This window comes from Dromaius novaehollandiae, chromosome 12 (genome assembly GCF_036370855.1).
Source record: "Dromaius novaehollandiae isolate bDroNov1 chromosome 12, bDroNov1.hap1, whole genome shotgun sequence".
Lineage (NCBI taxonomy): Eukaryota > Metazoa > Chordata > Aves > Casuariiformes > Dromaiidae > Dromaius > Dromaius novaehollandiae.
The window spans coordinates 1,795,912-1,809,702 of record NC_088109.1 but is presented as its reverse complement, the minus strand read 5'-3'; the positions used below and the strand labels follow the sequence as shown (position 1 = coordinate 1,809,702).

Here is a 13,791-nt window from a genome sequence, read left to right as displayed (position 1 = left end):
AAATGTGAAAACACATATAGGAGACATGTAACGGCCTCACCTTTGGGCTGCCTGGTCTTTGGACTTTGTTAGCATCGCCTTCGCCCTGAAGGCACCCTTTGCTGGCATGGTGTGAGTGAAAGGGCTGCTGCTGAAGGAGGTGACCTTGGTAATTGCTGGGGTGTGGGGAAAGAGGAGCTTCCGTCTTCCAGACAAGCCTGACTTTGTGCTCTCTAATGCCTTGTCAAGGTCCAGTGGGCCGAGGGTGAGATGGCAGCAGTGTAACCATGGCAGTGTTTGTCTCTGGGATAGTCACTGGTTTAATGACTCATCCTGGAGAATGTGGTCACGTGTGCTGCTTCCCTGCTTCCCGTTGCCCTATTTCATCAGATCTTTTGATCTAGTTATATAACCACGAATCGAGAAGGGTGGCGGGGAAGGAAACAATGCTAAAGAATCGCAGGTGATGTGACCAAAATGTTCCTTTAGCTCAAATAGCAGAGCTCCTGTCTGGGAAGCCTTGAAGATGAGTTTTATTCACAGCATCGTGTGCTGTCTGCAAGTGAATGTGATGCTTGGTGTCTGAGCTTGTTAGTTTAAAGAGACATGGTAGGAGGAAGGGACCCTGGGCCTTGGCTGTGGTAGATGAACCGGCGTGACTGTCGCAGTGAACCTCCTTTGCTTTACTGTTCATCTGCAACATAACTCCTGTCTGCATTGATCATGAGCTCTGTTTGATCCCATCAGTTGCTGATACCTATTTTTCTAGTAGGTGGAGGACTTACTGGTACTGATGCTCACAGTAACATTTGAGCTGCTCTACCAGTTGTGGCCCATGGTGGGATGAGTCCAAAAGTCCTAACTGAATTCTGACGTAGGCTTTGAGCAAATGCTGGGACAGCTCTGCTGAGATGTCTGGAGAAGCAGCATGCAAGGTCAGTGCATTTGACCAAAGTGAACCTAGCTGTTGGCATCCCGATTTCAGGAGGTGATATTGGTGGCAAGGTTAATTTAACAGGCATAAAAATGTGGCAGCTTTAGAGGTGCCTGCACATACAATGTGCTGTACTGAAGTATCCTTCATGGGAGCTGTCAGCTTTTTGAGAGAGCATGCCTCTCCAGATCCCACGGTGTCACAATGTGATGCTTGTTGGTTCAGGTTTACTTCATTTGCTGCGTTTTTCTGTGCTGATGTCTTCTTCTTTCTCTCTTTCCTTCAAAGTTCTGCCTAAGTGCCGTTTCAGTTCAGTCATTAGCTCATATACAGTCTGTGTGCAAGAAAGCTGATTACAAGATGAGGTTCAGGGTATCTCTGTGCCTGACACAAGGGGACAAGATGCTTCAAAGAAGCTATTACAAGGCTTGTCAGAACCAGTTTACTTGAAGGGAAGCTTTCGAACAGAAACATTTCCTTACTGTGATCTGCAAGCGTTAGCTTGGTCAGTGTCAGCCTGTTGAAGAGCAAAATGCCATGTACAGCAAGGTGTCATTTTGCATAGTGCTTTATGGCCGAAATCAGCCACTAATACAAGTCCGAAAATAGGAGAATGCAGAGAGAAGAGAGTGGCTGTGTTTTTAACGTGGAAAGACCATTGCTGCTTACTTTTTGCTTTTTAGGAAGCTTGCCAGGAGTTAGCATTTAAATCATGAGAGTGGAGTCTGGTGATAAAACCACTGGGCTGCCTGTTAGGCCATGACCCGGTATTTGAACCAGATAACCTCTTGCATGGTACATTCTGTTAACTTGGAAGATGGTTATACACATGTCACATAAATGGAAATTTCTGCCCTGCTTGAGTGCTAAGAAGCAAAGAAAAGAGGTTTTGAGTTGCTTGTTTTAATCAGAGCTCATCAGGCCCTTCTAGGAAAGCAGGCCTTTTTGGCCAGCAAGTGATCTGCATGGATTTAAATCACTTTGCCTGGTTTTCTTTCAGGACACTTTTGGACTATGTTTAGTCTTGGCTGTTGCTGGGAACAGACCCTTCACCACAGAACTCCTTAACAGTCTTAGAGTGGCACTGTTGGAGAGGACCCCAGTTTTGGCCCTCAGAGAAACACCCTCGCAAATGATCAAGAAGAGCGGTTGAGGGTTCCCGTTCAGCTTGAATCCTGATGAACGCTTGCGTAAAAGCCAACTGATGGCCTGGCACAGTTGTTCTTACGTCGTTGTCTCCCTGTCGTTTCAGACCAACCCCAGGAAGCTGTGTTCAGCAGTGACCATGTTGAACACGCAGAGGATGGAGAATGGCAGCGCTCTACTTCAACTACCTCATCTCAGAGTGAGCGGGCAGAGCGACTCTTGCAGAACCAGCACAAGAGCCTGGCCTCTGAGGACACCAAAAAGAAGAGGGCTCAGAAACCTTCTCACATGCGGAGGAACATAAGGTAAGCAGCAGCAGGACGGAAAAAGTTAGGGTCCTATACAGCCTTTTGGGGTAAAAATGGAGTCTGTGGACTTTCTGAGCCACGTTTTGCCACTGTTGGCAAACCAGATGGCTTTTCTTTCCAAAACCTTAGGATTTTACCAGTGGGAGTAGTATGTTCTCAGTCTGGAGTGCTGCATGTGGGTGCAAACTTGTTTGGTATTTCAGAAGAGTACAATATACAGTTACAGAATATGTAGCAAAAATTGTGTATTGCTGCTGGTTTTAAAGTCACATAATTAAAAAATAGCCCAACTGTTACTTGCTAATAAATATCCAGTTTCAGGGGTATGTATTTGTGTAAATACATACATATATATATATACACACATATATGTGTGTGTATATATGTATGCATATGTACACATACTTACGTGTGTGTGTGTGTGTGTGTCTTCTAATGAAAATCCTATTGCAAACAGCCTGAAATATAGTCCTTCCATCTACTATCTTGGGTACTTGTTTGCAGAAATGCTTAGGCCGTGACAGGTGACTGAAGTGTGGAAAATCAATTTCACCTTAATTCTACATAGTAATAATTGTGCGGTTTTGTAGGTCCCCATGTATATTCTGTGACAGGGTGTGAGGCTGCAGTAATTCACTATGAAGTTTAATTCGAGGGGACCTAAATGGCTCAGAAGAGTCACAATGGAACGTGGACGTCTGTGGCAGCTAGCGGCCCTTTTATCTCGCATGTAGAGTGTTGGTGGTCTTTGGTTCATTCGTTTCCAGGGCTGCAAATCTGAAACTGAGAGTCAAACTGAAAGGGGTGAAAAGTAACTTCTGAAAGTGAGGGAAATTACCTGTAAAAGTAACGCGCTTGACAGCAGCATTTGAAATGATTGTTTTAAAGCTGTGAGAGGTCCTAGCTCTCGAAAAGACTGGGATAGAGGAAAATCCAGATGATGACTTTTTGGGTTGGACGTGATGCCTTTTCTGCTCACTTACCTTCCTTGCATCGCTTCAAGCTTTTCTGTTTTTAAGCTCTGTAGCAATAAATAACATCCTTTTAGATAGAAGGACTCCTCTGTGGTGACCTAGTTTAAGTATATACTTACCCAGTCACCTTTTTCATCCAGTCAGTCTTTTTCTTGAGTAGCAGTGCCTGTAGTTGGGAAGCGTAGTCTTGACATAGCTGTAGAATTTGTCTGTAGCTTTTGGCTATGATGTTCCTAATCTGTGTAGCTGGCAGACTACCTGGAGCTTGTCAGTCTTCTTTCAGACTAGCTGTACAGCCATCCCAGTTGTTTGGAAGAGATCATTTGAGTGTAATCAAACCTTTTCTCTGTTTGCTCGTGTGTTCAGAAAGCTGTTGCGTGAGGACCAGCTGGAAGCCGTGACAAAAGCAGCCCAGCAGGAAGAGTTGGAGAGAAGGAAACGGCTAGAGCAGCAGCGGAAAGATTATCCAGCCACTATTCCTACTGTACCCATAGAGTTTCTTCCTGGTAAGCAGTGGGAGATGCCACCTCAAGTAAGACTTTTAAGGCTAGGAGCTGAATGGAGAAGAAAGTAGTCTGCCATGCTGCCCTTGCACTCTCAAGTGTCTGTCCTTAGGTTGCAAACGTAAGCATCACGTGTGGCTCAGTAGTGTAGTAAATCCCATGTCAGAGCCATCTCTGAATCAAAATGCAGCAGCTGCATGGTGGAAGACGTCAGATGACTTTTGAAGATATTTTGATGAGATAATTTTGTGTAAGCGGACTGCTGGAACAGGTCTCACTTGTCTTTCCACAACTGGTGTAGAAGCTTAAACAAACTGATTTGACAGAAATGCTTTGCCCTTCAGCCAGATCCTGTTTGTACTTTGGATGGTGTGTTAGTGCACGAGTCTGGTACTGGTGATGCTGGAACAACAGATGGAGTGCACAAATGTTCATGATGTAGCTGTGTCCTTTTTTCCATGTTTAAATAAGCAGAGAAATATCAGGCAGTATACGTGGTTATGCATCACCCCCCCTTCCTATGAAGGAGGTGCTCCCAGATGCTGGCAGATAGCCGTGTTGCAGGGTATAGTTCCACAATATATCATCTTGCATTGTCTTTTCACCTGGATCATTTCAGTAATCCAGTTAATAGCACAGCCTCTCAGACTGGTGTGGGGGCAGAGAAGTGCAGTATGGAGTTGTGTCAGGGGGCAAGGTGTTCTCAAGTTAGCTTTGCCTCTTGAGAAAATGTATATTCTCCTTTAAGTGCAAATGTTTTAAAAGTTTTTTGCATATGAAAAATAGAGTAAGAGCTATTTAAAACACTTTAACTGTTGAGGAGTAGGTTGCAGCCCCAGAAGAACGTGGTTGCTTGCTGAGTCACTGCAGCTGTGCTTATTTGTCCCCCTTGAGCTAGCCGCTCTCCCCACATGGCAGTGCTTAAACATACAAGCAAATGGTCTTGAACAGCAAAAGTTGTTAATGATATGTGGCATATAATTATTGCGGTGTCGCTGCTAACAAAGGGCAGTTATCATCCCTTCAGCAATTGGTGCTTTCTCTACTGGATGGAAAAACAGAAGTGGAATGAAGAAAAAGGAAACCTTTTTACTTCTGAGACAGCAACAACAACAACAAGAAAAGCGGCTTTAGCATGTCCCCGGTGAAAGTGCCCCAGCCAGGGCATACAATACAGAGGGTGCCGTGAGCAATGGGCTATTGTTTAGGCATATTGAGAAAGAAGGAGATTGTGACCCAGGAAGCTGAGTCATAGCAGTATTTTCGACAGTGAGAGTCTGTTATGGAAAATTCCAGGGCTAAGTTATTGGAGCAAAAGTGGAAGGAAATACTGTCTGGTTTCTGAACAGTTTTGTCTCCTTCCCCATTATTATGAATTACTTATTGTCGTGTTTGTAGAGGACATCGTTTTCCGAACAGCAGAGGCTACCCAGCTCCCCCCTCAGGTCTTGGCTGAGGAAGTGATCTGCCTCGACAGTACCAGCAGTGGCAGTGAAGATGATGCTAAAGGGAAAAATAGCATTAAAGATGGTAAGTGACCAATTGCCTAGCCCTGGTCTTCTCACAACATCTGTTTTCATCTAGTCAGACATGCCATTAGTGAATAACTTCAGACTTGTTAGGCCTAGTGGTTTCCAAGTATATGGCCAGTTCTGACCTTTAACTCCTAAACTGACATTTCTAACCTGGCCTGGCGGGCAGTCTCGCAAACTTGTGTTCATTTCTGTTTTTTAAATGCACTTCATTTTGCTCAGTGCTCTGCTAAGGAACCTTTCTATGAGATGTGGCATCATTTGCTGCAGGGGAAAAAAGAAAAAGAAAGGATCTGAAATTTGCAATTGAAATCATTTTTTGTGTCCCAAATGTATCTAACCTGACTCCTTTATACCACTCCAAAAGAGTACTTGTGCCTAGTTCCCTTGGTGGTCCTTAGAGCAGTGTATCAGCAGATAAAATGCATGACTGGATTTGGGAAGTAGGAGGACACGTGGGTAAAAATGTAAAACACTCGGAGAAACTGCCTTTTGTTCTGTTTGGAGCAGCCCCAATTCACGTTCTCCAAAAGCTGGGAAACTCATGCTTTTATATGCTGGCCTGAGCAGCCTGATGTGTGTGTCTGTATTCTGCCGGCTTGTACAGAGCAGGTCATTAGGCCAGTGTAACATGCAAAACATGGAATTGCAAAATGTGGTAGCCTTATTTTCCTTTTGTGTAAGTTTTTTCTGTGCATGATAAACCCTGAGGTCAAGCTGACCTTTGCCGTTGTTCTCTGCTGTTTTGGTTACTTTACAGAGGTGATCGAGTTGAGTTCAGGAGAGGACGATGCCCTACAGATTGTAGACAGCAGCGATTCTGGCAATGAAGGGGAGGAGGATGGCAGTGAAGAGAGCAGTGGCTCTCATGTGAATGATGCCTTAAATCAGTCAGATGCTCTGGGGCAAGTCATTGTCAACATCAACCATCCACCAAATGAGGAGGACATTTTCCTGGCTCCCCAGCTTGCCCATGCAGTAAAACCTCATCAGGTAGGCTTCGTTAGGCTTGGAAATGCAAGGTGTTCAGCCAAGCTTGCCTTGTAATCTCAGCAGAACTTCTCTGGTGAACTCTATGGCCAATTTGGTTGTGGTGGCTCTTGTGGATAAAGAGAAATTAAAGGGCTGGGCTACATATATCTTTGGCTATTGTTGTGATTTGATAATCAGAGTCCTTAACTCTTACTTCAAGAGCCCATACTCATACTTGATCAAAAGATAGAGAAATGAGAATGTTTCTGGCTGTATTTGTGGCTGTATTTGTAACTGAATTCCTTCAGCCCTCAAAGGCAAAATATTTTAGAAGGATTAGAGTTCATTGTGATGCCCAAGAAGTTTCTCAGTTGGGTGGCCTGGTGATGGATGGTGTGGTGATATCTGGGAAGGACAGACAGGAATGCTTTCCTTGCATGTTTAGATGAGCATTTTAAAAATCAGATTATATTAATAAACAAACTAACCAACCCCAACTCAAATTCTTTGGCTCCGAATGAATGTGAGATTTATTGGTATCATCTTCTCAGAAAGTTTTATGAGTATCTAAAAATAGTGTCCTTCTGAGTCCTGCCTAGCTTAAAATACTGCAGTGAACTTGAAATGTCCCCTTTATATTTTAAAGGTTTATAGAATCCTAATGTGTTTGTCACTCTGTAAATACATACCCATTTTGTTGTTTTCTCCCACCTTTTTGACACCTGTTCTACTTTTCTCTCTTAGATTGGTGGAATCAGATTCCTGTATGACAACTTGGTGGAGTCCTTGGAGAGATTTAAAACCAGCAGTGGGTTTGGGTGTATTTTAGCACATAGCATGGGCCTGGGCAAGACCATACAGGTCATCTCTTTCTTGGATGTCCTTTTTCGGCACACAGAGGCAAAGACTGTTCTTGCCATCGTACCTGTAAGTAGCCTACGTGAAGGGCTGATTGATCAACTTCCTTGCACCACTTCTTTCTTTTTGTAGAGAAGGTTGATCGGTGTCCCAACTCCCAGCAAGCTCTGTCATACCCTCACTCTTCTTCTCCCCACTTCATTCCTTGTGTCCCCCAGTTTGCATGCTGTGGTCTGCTCTGCTCCTTCTGTCTGGGCACAGCTCAGTGACATTCCCTGCTCTCATTTCTGCTTTTAAAATCTTGAATGATGGAATTAACCGGGTTTTCAGTCCCTCAATGGCTAACTTTTTCAGGTGAATACTCTCCAAAACTGGTTAGCAGAATTCAACATGTGGCTCCCAGCACCTGAAAACCTTCCTGCTGATTATAACTCCAAAGAGGTCCAGCCCCGCACCTTCAAAGTCCACATCCTGAATGATGAACACAAGTAGGTGCCAACAAAAGCCCATTTGAGCTCTTAGGCTGTTTCTTGTGGAACTGTTACCAGAATTGCTGTTGCAGATTATTTAGTTTCGGCTAATTCTGTGCCCTGAACTCTCAGATCTTTTTCACTCTGCATTTGTTGCATGTGCTTTCCTTTGGGGAGGATTTTGATACCTGGGAGAGATTTACTGTCTCTTTTGTTCTATATTTATATCTTGTACTTTCTTCTCACGCTGCTGACTCACCTTTCTGTTCTTCCATATCTGCTGAGAACAAGAACCTAGTTACTAGAGGAAGAGCTACTTCTGTAAAGACCAGCAGAAGTGCCATGGTTTGTTTCTGGTGGTACGTTGTTAGTCCCATCAGAGTTCTGGGACTCCTGAGGCATGTGCCTCTTGTACCATGTGTCTCTTGTATTTAGAATGTTTTTTTTTTTTTCCCCTGAAAAGGTTCACATACTTAGGGATTCCTCTACCTCAACACTGTGACTCTCTGTGAATTGTGTTGCCCTTGAGGGATTCTGGGAAGTTATGCCAAGCTTCCTTGTGCAGAAAGGAGAGATCAGTGATTACAGTTACGTCCTGATGTGGCGTGTTCTTGGCTCGTGGATCTCTGCTTCTTTCCTGCTCATCTGTCTTGCATAGATCAGGATTGTGCAGTGATCTTAGGGAACTCGCAGTTCATCAGCCATGTTCGTATACTTACTTGTTGAGGTCCTCACCTGATGAGTGGAACGTACGCCGAACCTGCTGATGCTGCTCTGGCCATGTGTTTACTATTGGATGGGATCTGTTTGTGCTCTGGGAGGGCTCTGGGAGGACAATGTCTTTATCTGAACCAATTCTGAGCAAGCTAGCAGGAAAAGAATAGCTAGCAGGGAAGGAATAATTGAGGGACACTTGCATTGGAAGAGACAGCAAGGGATGACGAGTAGAGGAGTACAGCCATGTACATTAGCAGCTCGTTCTGGAAATGTGTTTTGCAGAGGCTATCTTCTCAACAGTGCTCTTCAAAGGAAGCTCTCAAGTTTGATATGGTTTCACACATGACAGACTTCTGCAGCTCAGTTCCTGTAAGGATTTGCCATTCTCAGCCCTGCTGCCCACCGCACACTGAAAGGCTTTTTTCTTCCCCTCTTTACCAGATTGTCTCCTAAAAAGAGCTTCATTGTATTCCTCTGTCTGATATGATGCCAGAAAGTGCTTTAATTAATTGGACAGGTCCTTTTCTTCAGCAGGCTCCAATCCAGTGGCAGTGACTGCAACTGAAACTGAAGAAACAGCTTACAGTCCTCTTTTTTCTCTTTTTTCTTTTCTTTTTGCAGGACAACGGCCGCACGTGCAAAGGTGGTGAATGACTGGGTGATAGAGGGTGGTGTGCTGCTGATGGGATATGAGATGTACCGTCTCCTCTCACTGAAGAAGTCCTTTGCCACTGGCAGGAAGAAGAAAACAAAGAAACAAGCTGGCCCTGTCATTATTGACTTGGATGAGGAAGACCGGCAGCAGGAGCTTCTGAAAGGTGGGAGTCCAGTCCCCGGGAGAACATGATTCTGTTGTCAAGCTCCAGCTCTGCCAACTCTGGCAGCACAGGGAAACAGCCTCTAACTGCTTGTGTCTATGAGCTAATAGAGTGAATAATAGTCACTCTTAGCTGCTGGGAATGGTTAATTTGTTGCATGCAGGCAGTATTGTCAGGAAGCTGTTACCACCGTGGATGGATTTGCGATCACCTGCTTCCTGCTTGTATTCTCAGTGCTATCAGGTCTCTTCAGTATGTTTGCCTAGAAACTGAAGTCCTCAGTGTCAGAACAAGTCTAGGATAGCTTGCTGGCTTTCAGCATCCCTGACGCGGCCAAGCCTTGCTCAGCAGATTTGGCTCTTAGGAGACAGAAGCCTCTTTAGTTCCGGTTCAGTCTTTCATTTCTTGTGATGGCTGCAAGGAGGAGTGGAAGTCAGTATGCTGAAGTTGGGGATTTGTCTGTGTGAGGTTTACTAATAGCATCTGATGCAGGACGCCCAGCTTGCTCCAATGTAGGCTGTGAGCAGATATCTGGTCATTACTATATTATGCTAAATGGGAGCTTCTGTCTAATCACATCTGGTTCCCTGAATCAGCCGTGGTCTCTGCCACCAATGGGTATTGCTTTTTGCGTTTTAGAACTACCCTTCTTCTTCCTTTTATGAAGCTGATGACCATGTAAAGGCAGAACTTTGTCTTAAACTAACGCTTGTTGTTCCTTGTCCTCAGGGATTGAAAAAGCTTTGTCTCGCCCTGGCCCAGATGTGGTTATTTGTGATGAGGGGCACCGGATAAAGAACTGCCATGCCAGCACTTCGCAGGCCCTGAAGAACATCCGCTCCCGCCGCCGAGTGGTGCTGACTGGCTATCCGCTCCAGAACAACCTTATTGAGTATTGGTGCATGGTAGACTTTGTCCGACCCGACTTTCTAGGCTCACGGCAGGAATTCAGCAACATGTTCGAGCGCCCCATCCTGAACGGGCAGTGTATTGACAGCACCCCTCAAGATGTCCGTCTCATGAGGTATCGCAGTCATGTCCTGCATAGCCTGCTGGAGGGCTTTGTGCAACGGTGAGTCCACAGTGCGTTCTTACTAGTCCAGTCCATGCAAACACTTCCTTTGTCCCAGCTTAGCCTACTTGGTTGCTGAGTTTATGCAGTACAGCTGATCATGCTGCCTTCTTGGGCTTGAGTTCTGTACAGGTACCTTACCTTTCTTTGTGGAAGGATCTTAAGCATATGGAGAAAAACACAGAGGCGATTCTTGGGTTAGCAGCTCCATATTTGTCTCAGATCTGTCTTGTTCGATCTGTCAGCTGACGAGTGATCTTTATGGTTTTGTTTTGCCTTAGGACTAGAAATAAAGTTAATTTCCTTTGGTACTGTACATCCAGGTAATGAAGAACAGCACCTCTAACTGCACCAGAAGGCCCTCAGGTTTATTTTGATGTCTTAATAGCTAATTTGGATGTGCATTCTTTTGACATCTTCTACCCAAGGATTTGAAAGTATTTTACTAACTCTCAGTTATGAAAAGTGACAGCCCCTTGGCCACCCTGTGGAGAGACATCAGCTTTGCTTCTCAGAGAAGGTGGATGAGTGATTTTGGTCAGAGTGTCTTAGTCATTGGTAGAGCTAAGAATAGACCTTAGTTCTTAGTTCCATTTTTCAGCTGTCATGGAAAACAAGTCTTTGATCACTCCTCTTAACACTGTGACGTATACTAGGAGATTGTAACACTTGAGATCCCTCTAACTGTGCTTACTGTTGTTGGTTTTTGAGTGTTGGTAGCCGTGTCTCATGAGTGTCACGCTTTAGAGGAGCATGCAACTAGAGGTGTTTCTCCTTGCAGCTGGGTGGGCAAGAAATCTTACCCTGCAGGCAGCCACAGAGAGACCAGGTTGGGAAATTCCCTGCCCTCTATTTATCTTCCTTTGTTGCTTCCACAGGCGAGGCCACAACGTGTTAAAAGTTCAGCTCCCCTCTAAGGAAGAACATGTCATTTTGGTACGTTTATCAAAGATCCAGCGGGCCCTTTATACGGAGTTCATGAACCGGTTCCGAGATGCAGGCAACAGTGGCTGGCTGGGATTGAACCCACTCAAAGCTTTCTGCGTCTGTTGTAAGGTAGGCTTTGTCAAGAGATGCAAAGAAATATTGTAATATGTAAGCAAAAGGTAGGAATATTAATCAAAACAGCAGAAAAAAAGTGTGGTTAGCCAGGTACATCTTAACCAAAAGAGAACTTCTCTCCACAGAGTTCCCTGCAATGGTCCAGCAGATTTGTTGTTCCCAGCAATTCAGGACTGGGGTGCAGGGGTGTTAAATGACTTGTTCATATTCATGCAAGAAACCTGCCGTGAAGCCATCATCTGAACCAGTAGATCTGAATATTGGGCTGATACCTTAGCCACTCACCTGCTACAATGCAAACTAGCAGCTTCCTCTGCATTTGCTATGTGTGGGGGTCCACAGTGATGTTCTGTGTTTTTCTCAAGGAACAAATTTGACAGTTTTAAAATCAGGAAGAGCCTTGGTTACTATGGTTTGTACCTTGTGTCATGGCAGAATCACGTTTTCTATTTTCACTACCTTAATGCAGACTGGCTTTCTCTGCAGTGCCCTAAAATTCTGTGTGGGGATGGTGATTAGATGATCGAAATATTAATTCTTTTCTTCAGAGAGCTGTGGGGGCTTTCAGTCCACACACCTTGGCAGGCAGCAGGCCAACACAGGCCTAAGCATTTTGTTTCTTACCCTTTCAGATCTGGAACCACCCAGATGTGTTGTATGAAGCTCTTCAAAAGGAGAATCTGGCAAATGAGCAGGATTTGGATGTGGATGACCTTGGCACAGCAAGTACTAATTCCCGCTGCCAGCCTCAGGGAATTAAAGTCAAAACAGAAAGTAATGCTTTGGCATCACCAGTTGGAGAAGCTACCAATAGCAAGTTCCTCCAGAGTGTTGGCTTCAACCCTTTCCAGGAGAGAGCGAATCAGGTTGTTACTTATGAGTGGGTGAGTATCACTACTGGAAAACTCCTCATTTGGAGAGTTGTAATAAACAAAGACTAGATATTTACTCTCTCAAAGGCTGTACTTCTTGTCTGGGCAGTTTTCTGAAGAAGAGTAAAGAAAAAACTCTAAGAGTTGGGGATTTCTCATCTGTTTTCTTTGCCACAGAGCTGTCTCTTGTTAGCATCTTCATCAGCACGTCTGCATGGCTCTGGGTGGGTGTTTTGGGACTCTCCTGGGGCTGGAATGCAGGTGGCTCTCTTTTATAAATTGTTTTCATCTGACCGAAGAGGCTGTGCACTTTCTTAATCTAAAGAAGTGTTTGGCTGAAGTTTAATATATGTAAGATGGTGGTAAATCTAGTGGGCTGGAAAAGCGATCTTGAGATAAGAGCACAGGGTCAGGAGAGGGGTTAGGAGGATGCTGATTTATCCATACTCAAAGAAGTTTGTCATTTGGAGCTTCTGGAATAGCAAGTAGCAGCAGTAGTTAAGCATAACATTGTCAGCTGGACCTGACTGGATGTATGTAACCTCTGTGCAATGACTTATTTCTTTCACCTTGAGACAGGATTGTTGAACTAAACAGGGAATGAGCAACTCCACCTGTAATAGTCTCCCGTTTCTCGGTAGGCCAAAGACATCTTGTGTGATTACCAGACAGGAGTCTTGGAGAACTCGCCCAAGATGGTGTTACTGTTCCACTTAGTGGAGGAGAGCGTGAAGCTTGGAGACAAGATCTTGGTCTTCAGGTAAGAGAAGTGTCAATGGCTGATCCTACTGGATCTGTAGAAATGGAAACTCATACTAGGAGGTTGTTACATAGAATGAATTGTGTGGCAGTTCCCCTTTTCTCCTGTGTTGTACCAGATCATGTTTTTTCTCCATGGATTTTATACTTCTTTCCCCTATCAAGTTTAATAGCAAGAGGTGTGCTGCAGCAGGCAGCGTTTGACAACTTGTAATGCTAGAATGGTTGGGGAGGAGCTGTGATATTGCAGTTTTGCTGCTGGAGCTTTCTCCTAAACAGGAATCTTGGTTTTACAGCCAGAGCTTGTCCACATTATCTGTCATTGAAGAGTTTTTGGCAAAGAGACCAATGCCGAGTCCTCCAGGCTCAGATGGTGGGGTTCACAACTGGGTCAGAAACATCAACTATTACAGTGAGTACAGCCTGTCCTCCCTCTTTTGGTGTGATGCTATTTGATCCTCTGTGATGGATTAATTCCTGGAAGTGTTCACTGTCTTCTCATCGTTTTCCCTGGATGTGCAGCTGCTCTTCTTCTAAAACATTCTTCTGATGAAGTCTCTTTCAGACTGATCTTACTTGAATTGCTCAGGAGAACGGTGTTAGTTTGATTGCAACTAACTAATAATTTCTCAATGGTCTTTTTGACATCTTAGAAGATGTTAGACATCTTTGCCATCTCACTTGCTCACTGGTGCTTTTTAAAGCTGTAAAAGACATTTTTTGCTTCTTGCTTTGCCATTTTCTAGATCTTGCTTCCCAAACTAGAATCACTGTAGAATGGTTTTACTAGTTGGGGGCTGTGAATTCCTTTCCCC

At 44.5% G+C, this 13,791-nt stretch overlaps 1 protein-coding gene across 7 annotated transcripts in view; it reads left to right on the top strand.

Moving 5' to 3' along the window:
- Positions 1-13,791, top strand: part of RAD54L2 (RAD54 like 2) — a 70,503-nt gene that overhangs the window by 45,043 nt on the left and 11,669 nt on the right. For all 7 annotated transcript variants that reach the window (XM_064518622.1, XM_064518621.1, XM_064518624.1 and 4 more), the window contains 12 exons: positions 2,166-2,364; positions 3,708-3,847; positions 5,243-5,374; positions 6,137-6,369; positions 7,093-7,275; positions 7,561-7,694; positions 9,015-9,211; positions 9,941-10,283; positions 11,162-11,339; positions 11,978-12,229; positions 12,859-12,977; positions 13,273-13,388. In XM_064518622.1, coding sequence (XP_064374692.1) covers positions 2,166-2,364; positions 3,708-3,847; positions 5,243-5,374; positions 6,137-6,369; positions 7,093-7,275; positions 7,561-7,694; positions 9,015-9,211; positions 9,941-10,283; positions 11,162-11,339; positions 11,978-12,229; positions 12,859-12,977; positions 13,273-13,388 — 2,226 coding nt within the window. The remainder of the gene's footprint in view (positions 1-2,165; positions 2,365-3,707; positions 3,848-5,242; positions 5,375-6,136; positions 6,370-7,092; positions 7,276-7,560; positions 7,695-9,014; positions 9,212-9,940; positions 10,284-11,161; positions 11,340-11,977; positions 12,230-12,858; positions 12,978-13,272; positions 13,389-13,791) is intronic.